The sequence below is a fragment of the Malus sylvestris genome, chromosome 9 (genome assembly GCF_916048215.2).
Source record: "Malus sylvestris chromosome 9, drMalSylv7.2, whole genome shotgun sequence".
NCBI classification, from domain to species: Eukaryota; Viridiplantae; Streptophyta; class Magnoliopsida; order Rosales; family Rosaceae; genus Malus; species Malus sylvestris.
Window position 1 is genome coordinate 851989 of NC_062268.1, and position 13451 is coordinate 865439.

Consider the following 13451-nt stretch of genomic DNA (forward strand, 5'->3'; position numbering starts at 1 on the left):
GCTTTAACAAAGGACATAATTTTTTCGTTACAGGAGCAAAAACCACTTCTCACTCTTTAAGATTGTAATTTAACTTTAAAGCAAAAATTCAACTACACTAAAATGATGGATTTTGTTTCAATCTTTTCTGGCATCATACAAAAGAAGGGTGATGTTTGAAATCAAATATATCCTTTACATTTTGCAAAAAAATTGTCTTTAACAAAGAATATAATTTTTTTTGTTGTTGGAGGAGTAAAGAACAATTCTCTCTCTTTCAGAATGTAATTTAATTTTAAAGCATAAATTCAACCACACTAAAAGGGTGGAGTTTGTTTCAATCTTTTTTGGCATTGTACAGAAGAAGGGTGGACCTTTAAAATCAAATAAATCTTTCACAGTTTGCCACAAAAATTATGTCCTTTGTTAAAGAACATAATTTTTTTCATTGCAGAAGCAAAGAAAAATTCTCACTCTTTAAGAAAGCAATTTAATATTAAAGCAAAAATTCAACCACATGTGAAGTTTGTTTCAAGGGTAAATCTCAGTTTACTACCCTCAAGTTTCATGGTTTTCAACATTTAGTACATGAAGTTTTTTTCGTTCCACAGTCATACATAAAATGTTAATTTTGGGACAGTCTCATACATCTGTTAGTTTGGTTGTTAAGTTTCCCGTTAATTGATGACGTGATGCTCATGTGGATAATGATTGGGCGCCACGTGCCATTAAGGGATCCGTGTATAAATTAAAAATTCAAAAAAAAAAAAAACCAAACCATAACTCTCAAATCCGATTGCATATGAGGGCAGCGGTAGAATGAATCCACTCCCTTTTTTTCCTTTCCTCATATTTGTAGCCAACTCTTTTCCCTTACCTCCCATCCAACTAGAATGAGAAAGAATCTCGTCCATCTGCTTCTCAAGAAGTTGCAGGTGTATTAGTAGCAGCAGCGGCACCGGGTCTTTTATTCGGCATCCTCTACCGTCACCAACTTTGAATCCAAAGACAACCCATCGTCGTCGCAGCCTAATCCGAAAAACCCAGTTGGCTGGCTGGCCGACAGAAAGCTCAATCTCGAATAATGCTGGGTGGTTCACGGTCAACTGCACGACCCAGATTCCCGATTCGGAATGCAGGGGTCGAAGGGCAAGGTCATGCGAATTGCAGGGGTCAAGGGTCGTCTCTTACCCTTCAATCCAGGTTCAAATTTTTATGCCAATTTCAATCTGCAATTTTGTCGAGTTAGGTTCACAGGGTTATGGAAAAATGTCGAATTTATGGAGTTAGGTTTGCTGGATATTGAGAAATATTGAAAATTTATGAAATCATATTTGCTGGGTTTTATGAAGAATTGAAGATGAAAAATTTAATATCCACATGGGCCCATATTGATATGTGGCATTCAATCACTGTCCACGTGATGCCACGTCATCAATTAACATAAGTTTTGATGAAAAACTTAATGGATGTATGGAAGTGTCAAGAATTATGACTTTAGGTACCACACTGGGACGAAAAAAACTTGACGTATGAAATGTTGAAAATAAAAAAACTTCAGGGTAGTAAACTGAGATTAACTCTTGTTTCAATCTTTTTTGAATTGTACAAAAGAAGGTGGAGTTTTGAAACAAAAATATGTTTTCACATTTTGTGCAAAAAATTATGTCTTTACAAAGAACATAATTTTTTCGTTGCTGAAGCAAAGAACAATTCTCACTCTTTTATAATGTAATTTAATTTTAAAACAAAAATTCAACCACACTAAATGGTGGAGTTTGTTTCAATTTTTTCTAGAATCGTACAAAAGAAGGGTGGAGTTTTGAAATCAAATATATCTTTCACATTTCACCCAAAAAATTATGTCTTTAATGAAGAACATAATTTTTTCGCCTCAGGAGCAAAGAGCAATTCTCCCTCTTTAAGAATGTAATTTAATTTTAGAGCAAAAACTCAACCACACTAAAAGGGCCCTACAAAAGAAGGGTGGAGTTTTGAAATCTAATATATCTCACATTTTGCACAAAAATAAAAAATAAAAAAAGTCTTTAACAAAGAACATAATTTTTTCGTTGCAGGAGCAAAGAACGATTCTCACTCTTTAAGAATGTAATTTAATTTAAAGTAGAAATTCAACCACACTAAAGGTATGGAGTTTGTTTCAATTGTTTCTGCGAAACCTCGTCCCGAATTATATATTTTGTAATATAAACAGAGTTATGAAATAACCATTTTATCCCCTTATCTCTTTACCCTATCCGGATTCCCCTTCCCTTTATAGATTTTTTTTGTTATTATTTTATAACTCTCCCTCTCTCTCTCTCTCTCTCTGCTTGCCACGTGGCACCACCCCACCTCCTATCTCATTCTTTCTTCTCTTCCCCCCGAGCTCTTTCTCAGCTCACACTATTTCTCCCTCTCGTAGATCTATCTCTCACTCTGTGCTATTTCCTCTCCAGCGAACCCAACACACACACACACACACACTCACACCTACAATAACCACAACAATCTCATCATCTTCATCACCATCATCACCTCATGGACCCCCTTCTATCTCTCTCTCACCTTCTCGATCTCACACTCTCTCTTTCTTGGCACTATGTATAGTTATGGTGCATGAGTTTTTCCGACAAGGTAAGTCGACCTTACCTCTTAATATTGCTTGATAGGGTTAAGTAAGGTGTTTAGGTGAAGTTTGAGACAATTTTGGAGTGGTTTGAACGCAGATAAAGCTTGGAGAGTATATTTCCAGTTTTCCTGCGAGATCCTGTGGCTTGCTAACCATTTTCTGATCATTTCTAACGCCAACTCTACCCTATCTTAGTACGACTTGGATCCCTATTATTTTATCTTCATTTTGGCATTTGAATGATGAATTTTGGTTGAGGGTTAACCTCAAAACGGAGTCGGGAAAATTCCCGGCCAAATCTTCTCCCTTGCAAAACCAGGTCGAGACCCAAACCCAAGCCTTGGGCCGGGTTACAAGCCTAAAACAATTAGGCCCAAACCCAAAAAGCCCAAGCCCAGACCCGGATCCGGCTTAACCCAATCAGATCCCAAGAACCCAGGTCTCGCATGGGCGAGCGTGAAGGGTTGCTGGTGCCAACGTGTGGAGCACATGTGCCGCCATCCACAGCGACACTGGCAACTTTTTCACGACCCATGGCGGTGCGTGGCCGCCGGAGCCGCCACCTTGCGGCGGCGTGTGAGGGTACCCAAGGTCCCCCTTTATGTTTTCAACGTCCTGAATTCGTTTATAACTTTCGTTTTCTGAAATTCAATCATTATGATAAAGTTTTATTAATTGGACCATTTATGTACTTAGGTGCGATTATTAGCGGCGATTCTGTCCTTCCTATTTCGCACGGCTCTTCGACAACAGAGTATCTATGAGTGGACCCATTCTAAAATGCATGTTTTAATAGTAGAAATGCATACATAAAAGCATTATTTAATGGTTACGTTTTATGAAACATTTTATGAGTAAATTAGATTTACACTTTATGATTATCATGCTTTACTGAGAATATTTTGGAATACCATACTTTATCGAATTTATGTTCTTTGTAGTATATATGATGGATGACTATATACTATTTATGAACATGTTTTTACACTATTTGTAGTATATATGATGGATGACTATATACTATGAAGATGTTTTGAGATATATGTACTTATGTTGGAAAGATTATATTCAATGTTTTTGTGCGTATCTAGTGGTCACTGTCTTGCCTATGAGTGTATGTTCTGCCTACGGGCGATTGTTTTGCCTACGGGCGTATGTCCTGCCTACGAGCGTTAGTTCTGCCTACGGGCACATGGCGTTTGTTCTGCCTACGGGCGCGTGAAGAGAGCCTTTGGGCCATTATGATACCACTAGTTAGCACACTATATATGATATATGTTTTATGAAAGATTTTATGGCATGCTAGGGTTTTCGGAAAACCTATCACATATTATGCTATTAGTTTTCATAAACTTTGGGGGTTAGTACGTTATTGAATAACTATGTTTGTACTGCTTATATATCAACTTGGTCCACTCATGTTTGTTTTGCGCCCCCTCTGGACATAGGAACGAGGCATACGATCCGAGCTACGAGGCATTCCCCTACTAGTGATATCGTACCATCCTCTTTGCTTTGACATCATTGTAATAGCACATTCCGCTTGTATTATGAATTAGATGTATGCTCTGAACATGTCATGCGTTATCACTATCATTTATTTGACGTTTGAATATTAGTATATTATTTTGGTAAGGTTGGTATTTGAATATTACATTGGGTAGTTACGCGCGAAATTAATATGCATGTTTCACATGTTCTTGGCATATGCATTCATTAAATAGCTTGCGTCACCCTCAGGTGTTGGCCAGCACGTGGCCATCCCGATGTCCCCCGGACATCGGGATCAGGGTGTGTCAATTTCTAGCATCGTACAAAAGATACGTGAACTTTTGAAATCAAATATATCTTTCACATTTCACCAAGAAAATTATATCTTTAACAAATAACATATTTTTCATTGTAGGAGCAAAGAACAATTCTCACTCTTTAAGAATGTAATTTAATTTTAGGGCAAAAATTCAACCACACTAAAAGGGTGGAGTTTGTTTCATTCTTTTCTAGCATTGTACAGAAGAAGGTGGACTTTAGCAATCAAATTTATCTTTCACATCTCACGCAAAAAATTATGTCTTTAACAAAGAACACAATTTTTTCGTTGTAGGAGCAAAGAATAATGCTCACACTTCTAGAATGTAATTTAATTTTAAAGCAAAAAGTCAACCACACTAAAAGGGTGGAGTTTGTTTCAATATTTTTTTACGTCATACAAAAGAAAGGTAGAGAATTATCTATTCTAATTCATTTTTTATTACAAACGAGACCTTTATATTTCAGAACATTGAACAAGAGGGAAGACTCTTGAACATGAGATGTCATGATCGTCGTATCCCAGACCAATGACAAAATGTAACATAAACTAGTTAGTACATAAAATGCATGATTAACTTAAACTGCATGAACATGGAACAATACCAACCCTTGTAAAGAGGGAAAAAGGAGTAGGCGATTTGTACTCGGAAATAATGTCCTAATCAACCAGCCTAATCCAAATATGCAGTAGAGAAGCAAATGACTGAACGTAACAATCTCTGTCTCAAGTTAGATGGCTGAAAACCAGCACTCAAGCCATAAAGCCAACTAACAATGAATGAACAATTTACAAAAGTAGCAAAAACAAACTAAAAATCACACTTCATAAACCATCCATTAAAACATCATGACCTTAAATTCATCAAAATTGAGCACCCCATCACCGTTGAGATCAAACCTCGCGATCATGTTCTTGCACTCGTCGACGCTCTTGGACTCGCCGAGTCGACTCAGCATCCTCTTAAGACTCTTGGGCGTAATGCACCCACTCCCGTCCATCACGTACATCTTAAAAGCCTCCCTCAAAACACACACCTTCTCTTCGTCGCATCCTCCGTCGACAAACTTGACAAAATCATCCAACCCCAGCAGCCCGTCGCCGTCTGAGTCTAGGTACTCCACCACCACCTCCGCCTCTGTCAGCGAGAGCTCGCCACCTATCGTTCCGACACATTGTTGCAGCTCCATAGTTGATATCTTTCCGTCTCCGTTGCCATCAAATTGCTTGAAAACGCGCTCGTATTGTGCTACTTTTTCCATTATTTAGAAGCCTTTTTCTTTTTCTTTCTGGAAGTTGTGTTTTGTTGTGTATGGTAAGCGTAGGGTTCTGGGTTTAATGTGGTACATATATGAGACAATGCCGCGTGTCGTGGTTGACCAACCAACTTGCTGGACGGGATGCTAGGTGTTGGGTACTTTCTTAAATACGTGTGCGAGACAATATTCTATTTAAGAAAAATATTTTAGCCTAGTCATTTGATATAACGACTTTAATATTTAAGTATCGAATTCAACATTCATGTGAGTTGAATTTAATATTTTCGATTTACAAATATAGTAAATTATTGTTGGACTATAGTGCTCAATCTCAGTAGTGTCAAACGACAACTTTAAAGTCTTATTCTATTTAGTGGGGTCGACTATATGAATCTTACAACGCTATTGTACTCGGTTTTAGGCTATGTCCTCTGTTAGCTCTAATTACTCATATCTTTTCTTAAAGTCTCTTTCAAACTATCCAAATCTTTTTAGATCTTCTTCTACTTTTTTGTCCTATGCCTCCGGCTTATATTCGCATTTTCTAGTCATGTCATATGTAGGTTTTCGGTTTACTATACAAACCACCTTAATTAATTTTTTCTATCTTATATTTAATTACGGTCACTTTTATTTTATCTCGAATACCATCGTTCTTAATCACATCATGTCTCATCTAATAAATATTTATCATGAAATAAATTGGTAACAAGAAAACATTTCCACTCTTTCAACTAAAATTAATCCCATTATTCCAACAATTTTCTGTTTATAAATGGAATCTCATGAAACAGAGGAGACAGGAGAGTCGTTGGGTTTTTCTACACAAATTGGATTTTAGTGACCGACTTACCTTAATTTAAAGCTTTCTCGAAGTAACAGATTTTTTGGATGGGCCAACTGTCTGGCACCAACCGTCAAAACCGCCTCAACCACCAGAAAAATTAAACGAAAGTATCTAGCAGCTTCTTCCTTGAATTTATATTCAAAGCTCTTTGGTTTGGTGGCGATTCAATTCAGATTCGTATAACGGTTTTCTTTATCCACTATTGCCCTAAGTATTTAATACAAATAGCTACTTGTTTTTTTCCTTCTTTAAAGGCTTAACCAGAAAAACTTAGATAAACAACCCGCGTGTAACGTTACCATTTTTATGAAATAAAAAAAAAACAAATATATCGATATGTTATCAATTATTTGCATGTTATTCATATTATTGATACAATCGATACACTGATGAGGTATACTATCAACCTTCTAATTTGAATATTCTCGACTTTTCTTCTTATTTGCAATGTAGCACAATTTCTAATTTGGTTGATTTTTATGGAAAAATATCATATCCGAATCTCTTCCACCTAAGCTCGCGAATAAAGTAATCCGGACCCTTGAAATTTGATCAAACGGCTAAAATTATTATAATTTTTAAAAAGGACCTTTGTTTTTAGCCGTTGAATCAAATTTCAAAAGCCTGGACCACTTGATCCGCAGGCTTAGGTGGAAGAGATCTAGAGATGATCTCTTTCCGATTTTTATAGAGGGATTCAAAAAATAGATGTTTCGGTTATCGAGCAACATTAAAAATAAAAATAAAAAGAGCCAAAATGAGAAGGTCCGATTAGGAAGGTCATATAGCCTCCCCTACTTCGATTACATGGTTCTTGATTTGTCTATAAAAGTCCAGGTAAAAGGTAAATGAAAATGTGACAACAACTTTTTTCTTTTTTTTGGTAAATCCACAAAGTCAATCTCACTCCAACATTGCTATCATGGAAAGTGACAACGAGATAGTTTTATTAAAAGAGAAGGAAAATACAATCAGTCGAGGGGGACATAAAACCTAACATTGACCATGATAACAACCATAATAAACAAAACCTTTAACAACTAATACAAGATATAACAACGTAACAACATCTTATTTAATGGTTGGACGAGACATGTGATCAAGCCGTCACACCAAAGTTCTATCTACATGGTTGTCCAGAAAAACTTCAAATGACGAAACTTGTGGCTCAAAGTTTCTAACACACGCACACAAAAGTCCATTTCATGTCCAAGAAACAGAATCAAGACATTAACAAACCAAATATTTCTGTTAACTTACATCAAAATTAATATAACTACTTAGGAGGATAATAATACTGATGGATTGTATACACAGTCTGCAACACTGTGAGAACCAGCAGAATAAACGCCGCAACCAAAGAAATAATCGCCCACGGCGAATCAAAATGCTCGCGCCTCAGCTTTTCCATCCACTTGTTCCAGTCAGTGTGGTAATGCTGATTCACCTTCTCGCAGAGTCCCCCGTAGTAGGACCCGATGACTGTTGTTTCGTTGTACAGTTCGTTGAAGAACTGCGCAGCATCTTCCGGGCTTAACCAGTTCTCCAGTATTCCCTTCTCGCAAAGAAGTTCGATGTCCTTGCTGGAATTTATGAGATTATCCATCAGGACGGCGTAACACGTTATCAGGTGCTCGCATCTACGGTAGCATTGCTCGAAGGCGATGAGGTTCCTGAAGAGTGGCCCGGTGCGCTCGTCGATTACTAGTGGTGGCATAGTGAACACCCCTTTATCGAACTTTATGTTCAATATGCCAACCGGAGAACTCTTTTCGAATTCAATGCCAGCTTCGGACAGAGTTGTCACGTTTGGAACCCTCTGCATCTCTTTCCCCTCGTTCCGCTCTTCAAACTGGTCAACGATCACGGATCTTATGAGGTCGAGTATGTGCAGGATTGTAGGAGGGGGATTCACACTCGTGTTTAAAATGCCGTTGTCCCCGACGGAATGTCTGAAGAAGTTGAGGACAAGGTGGGTGAGGGAGGGGGCATTTTCTTTGCAAGTAGTATTCTTCACGGCGGTTAAATTGTATAACCGCTCGAGAACAAACCATGGCAGCTGATTTTCTAGCAGAAGAAGATCATGGTAAAGATATAGCCGCATGCTTGACATATTGTAAACAGGGTCGTTCTGGTCTTGGTGATCGACGGAAGGTCCTCTTCGAAATAGTTCGATTAGAAAGCATCCGTCGAGTACCATCATCTCAACGAAGTCATTCTTGTTGAGATGATCCGATGGCTCTGCGTAACAATCGCGAGTGCGCTTGTCCAAATCCACAACACCTTTGATCAAGGTTGCCAAAGTTATGTTTGCGTGTGAGAGAAGGCAATGTGAGTACCAGCGCTTCACATTTTCCATGAGTCGGAATTGATTGCTACGGCGGCCACGGTGAAAGGGTCCGATTGAGACGATGTCAGGTTTGTATGCTTGTATTTTTTTTTGCCGAATCTGGAGGGGAACTCTGAAGATGCAGCAGGATGCTGGCAATGGCGAATCATTGAGAAGCTTTCGTGCGACGTTGTTTGTCAATTCTTCTACAGTACCATCATAATCATTGTCTACAAGAACGGATTCCATGGAACTACTATCGTCAGCTTCGTTAATTTCTGTCTCATTTTCCATGACTAGAAATTTTTTAAAATTCTGAAACAAATTGCAAACGAAACAAATTATGAAGTATTTTTAAAAAGGATAATACTTGGCAAATTCGCTTAGAAGTTATAGTTCTGATATCACAGATTGACATGGATGCAGAATGATGCAGAATGATGCAGAATGATGGAATAAATGGTATGGAAACCATGCACCTGGAAATCAAACAAATGCAATTACGTAGGACGTTAATTAGAAGAAAATTCAGCAGATCAAACTGTAAGTCTTCTATAATACACACACTAAAAATACTAACCTTGAGAAGCCACTGATATGAACAAGATTCAACAGTAGGCAGCAATTAAATAAGCAAAGATCCTTCTCTCTCTACATGACATTTAGGGTAGGGTTTTGTGCTACAATATTGTGTATAAAGCCTTATATTTATAGGTGAGAGTATTAGGTTTCTTGCATATAAAGGAAGCCCTAATATGTATCTTTAACACCTCCAGAATTCATGACCTAATAGGATATATATTCCCATTAATTATTGCTTTACTTCATCGTCAAGCAATTCGGGATAATCAAATATTGCATCCTATTTTTTATTTTTAATCAATTAGGACTCCTAAATAGATGTGAGGTCAATAAAAGTCTTACATTCTTCCACTTGGGAGTGACATCTATTCAAGACGTTCTCTTTAAATCAAGAATCAAATACATAAGTGTGCAACTTTAGAACATTATTTGATAACAATATATATTCAAATGTAGTGTCAGATATTGTCATTAGCTCATAGGGCTTATAGACCGTGATATTTAATATAGTGGATACATACCTCTATATATAATCACATACAAGCATCGGAATTCACATAAAGTACCAACAAGTCATGAACAAAAGTATATATATGATAAGTGAGCTTAAAGTGAGTATTTAACACATATATGGTCCAATTTACGATCACAAAGTGATCTTCCTTAATGATTAGATATAAGCCCTTACGTTAATAAGACAATCTTGATATATGGCAAACATTAACTAACTGTAATGAAGTAAGTATTTAGAAATTAAACACATCAATCCTTAATGCATATCCATAAAATTTTAATTGAAAAGCGAAATAGCTCCCACTAATATTAGATATCTTTAAAGCTTGATAATTCTCCCTTGCTGGTAACTTGTTTTGGAAAAGCTAAATGAGGAACAACTCTATTTAATATGTATATAGTCGCATATGTTATGTGCCAATATAATCAACACTTGTATATCCTTGCCTCACCTTTTCTCTTTCTAACAAATACTTGATGGACTTGGATATGGAGAATTTTTTTAACTAATCTGCATGCATTAGAGCTCCATAACATCTCGTGAATTAAGTATACATAGTATAGTAAGGGTCCAAGGGATGGGTTGGAAATGTTTTGAAAATGACTAAAAGTGCTTTTGGTGAAAATGTTTTTGAAACCAATCCTTAATAAAAATGCAAATGAATCTTGAAAAAGTATTTTGAAGTGCTTCTTCTAAGATAGGCATAACTGCAGCTTCTTGCATAAAGAACTTAAAGTGCTTTTGGAATCCAAAAATATTTTTTTTAAAAGCGCTTTCAGTCATTTTAAAAGTATTTCCAAATAAGCTCTAAAAATAATCGTTGATTGCTTAATATTTGTCCATGTTATTGCACATCCTTCTAATACAAACACAGAACTAGAAATAGAACATCCATCGAAATGGGAATATGAATAATCATTATTTCCAATTTTTCGTCGCTTTTGAAAACTTAGATTAGTTTTCTTGCAGACAGCACAAAACTTACTTTTTCATATCATTGGATAATCTCTGTCTTCTTTTCCCCTACTATATACTCTCTTAATCATTACTAATCCCTATTTCTTTATTTAAATGAAACTTTAACAAAAAAACTCATATTATTGTTCACTTTAACAAAAAAACCATATTTTTACACTAAAAAGTCAATTCATGTACTATTCATTTTACCCTTTATTTTGTCCTTATCGTTAAAATTCAAAGTTTTCAAGTCATTTTCATTAGTTTTCCTTTATTTAAAACCTTCAAATTTCTTGGTTTAATTTAAATCCCAATTTGCTCTAAAAGAAAATTAAACGTCAACACAATCAACCAAAATAATTCATACAATAATCAAGAACTGAAAAGTACATTATTTCCCCTTAAGAGAATTTCATCATTCGAGGAAGATAATATCGGAAACTAATACTGCTCTTTAAGCGTATGACGATACATGTTTATCCTAGTGGTCGTATGATCTTTCGTCATATGTGAAGGAAAAGTGTAGCTACATGTGTTCTTTTTCAGTGCAGAAGCAAAGAACAATTTCACTCTTAAGAACGTAATTTAATTTGGGTTAATCTCAGTTTATTACTCTGAAATTTCTTAGTTTTCAACATTTAATATATGAAGTTTTTTTTCATTTTAGAGTGGTACATAAAGTCATAATTTTGGGACACTTTTATATATCCATTAAGTTTGCTGTTAAATCAACTGGTAACTAGTGACTTGGCGTTCACGTGGACAGTGACTAGACACCACGTGTCATAGAGGCCAGCATAAATATTTTTAAAAAAAATTTAAAAAAAAAGTTTTTGGGCTGTCCCCTACCTCAACCCCTGACCCCCTCCCTCCCTTCTTTCCTTTGCACACCCTTTCCGCACACCCACCCTCAATTCCCTCTCCCAAAACTCATCGTCTTCACTGCCCCCTTTTCCCCTAACCCTCCCTCCATTCTCTCCTCTGCGCTTAGCCAACCCTCCCTCCGTAAAATGTGTAGGATCTAGAACTCTCTTGGACCGGTGAAGATGAATTGGATTGCGGTGAGATCGGTGGTCGGCGATCTGCGCAGTGCCCAGAATTACACCGCTGCATTTCCATGGCGGTCGTTGCTAGGCTGTTAAACAGCATCGATTTCCTAAAGGGATGTGTGGCTATGATTCTCACGAGGGGAGGGGGTAAGGTAGGAGAGAATGAAGGAAGGTTGGCTGGGATTGGGGTGGAGGGTGAGGGAAAAAGGAAGGAGATGATGTTTTTTTTTTCTTCCACGTGGGCCTATTTTGACACGTGGTGCCCAGTCATTGTCCATGTGAGTGCCATGTCACCAGTTAACGGCTGATTTAACAGTAAACTTAACGGATGTATGAAAATGTCCCAAAATTATGACTTTATGTACCACTCTTGGATGAAAAAAACTTCATGTATTAAATGTTGAAAACCAAGAAACTTCAGGATAGTAAACTAAGATTAACCCATTTAATTTTAAAGCAAAAAATTCAACCACACTAAAAGGGTGGAATTTGTTTCAAACTTTTCAGGCGTAGTACGAAAAAAGGGTGGAGCTCGGAAATCAAATATATCTTTCACATTTTACGCAAAAAATTATATCTTTAACAAATATAATTTTTTTTGTTGCAAGAGCAAAGATCAAGTATCACTCTTTAAGAATGTAATTTAAATTTAAAGAAAAAAATTTCAACCACATTGAAAGGGTGGAGTTTGTTTCAATTTTTTCTGGCATCATACAAAAGAAAGGTGAAGTTTTGAAACCAAATATATCTCTAACATTTTGTACAAAAAATTGTCTTTAACAAAAAAAACATAATTTTTTTTGTTGCAGAAGCAAAGAACAATTCTCTCTCTTTAAGAATGTAATTTAATTTTAAAGCAAAAATTCAACTGCACTAAAAGGGTAGAGTTTGTTTCATCTTTTCTAGCATTGTACAGAAGAAGGGAATTTTGAAATCAAATATATCTTTCACATTTCACTCCAAAAAAAAAAAAAATTGTCTTTAACAAAGAACATAATTTTTTCGTTGCAGGAGCAAATAACACTTCTCACTCTTTAAGAATGTAATTTAACTTTAAAGCAAACATTCAACCACACTAAAATGGTGGAGTTTGTTTCGATCTTATTTGGCATTGTACAGAAGAAGGGTGGAGTATTGAAATCAAATATATCTTTTACATTTTGCAAAAAAATTGTCTTTAACAAAGAATATAATTCTTTTGTTGCAGGGCCAAAGAATAATTCTCACTCTTTAAAGCAGAAATTAAACCACACTAAAAAGGTGGAGTTTGTTTCAATCTTTTCTGGCATGATATACAGAAGAAGGGTGCACTTTTGAAATCAAATATATCTTTCACATCTCACGCAAAAAATTATGTCTTTAACAAAGAACATAAAATTTTCATTGTAAGAACAAAGAACAATGCTCACTCTTTTATAATGTAATTTAATTTTAAAGCAAAAACTCAACCACACTAAAAGGGTGGAGTTGTTTCAATCTTTTTTGACATCACA

At 36.2% G+C, this 13451-nt stretch overlaps 2 protein-coding genes and 2 long non-coding RNA genes across 7 annotated transcripts in view; 2 read left to right on the plus strand and 2 right to left on the minus strand.

Moving 5' to 3' along the window:
- Positions 1-13451, minus strand: part of LOC126634641 (UPF0481 protein At3g47200-like) — a 44468-nt gene that overhangs the window by 27745 nt on the left and 3272 nt on the right. The window contains exons 1-2 of one of the 4 annotated variants that reach the window (XM_050305175.1): positions 9437-9539; positions 8003-9171 (exon numbers count right to left, since the gene is read on the minus strand). The exons of 1 other annotated variant lie outside the window; for it this stretch is intronic. In XM_050305175.1, coding sequence (XP_050161132.1) covers positions 8003-9150 — 1148 coding nt within the window. In that variant the 5' untranslated portion in view covers positions 9151-9171; positions 9437-9539. Of the gene's footprint in view, positions 1-8002; positions 9172-9335; positions 9540-13451 lie in introns of those variants that run through there. 2 more of the 4 variants (XM_050305174.1, XM_050305173.1) reach the window with 2 other exon arrangements.
- The window catches only part of LOC126634647 (uncharacterized), a 43207-nt gene that overhangs the window by 27307 nt on the left and 2449 nt on the right, over positions 1-13451 (plus strand). The window lies entirely within an intron of this gene.
- LOC126634645 (uncharacterized) lies at positions 2373-4246 on the plus strand. The gene is made up of 3 exons (XR_007627410.1): positions 2373-2616; positions 2709-2805; positions 3321-4246. It is a non-coding gene; the product is annotated as an uncharacterized LOC126634645 (long non-coding RNA).
- Positions 5128-5736, minus strand: LOC126634644 (putative calcium-binding protein CML19). The gene has a single exon (XM_050305180.1). The coding sequence runs from the start codon at positions 5681-5683 to the stop codon at positions 5261-5263; it is 423 nt and encodes a 140-aa protein (XP_050161137.1). The 5' UTR covers positions 5684-5736; the 3' UTR covers positions 5128-5260.

Coding starts and splice junctions, on each gene's coding strand:
- LOC126634644 (XM_050305180.1), bottom strand. CDS start 5,683: ATGGAAAAAGTAGCACAATACGAGCGCGTTTTCAAGCAATTTGATGGC.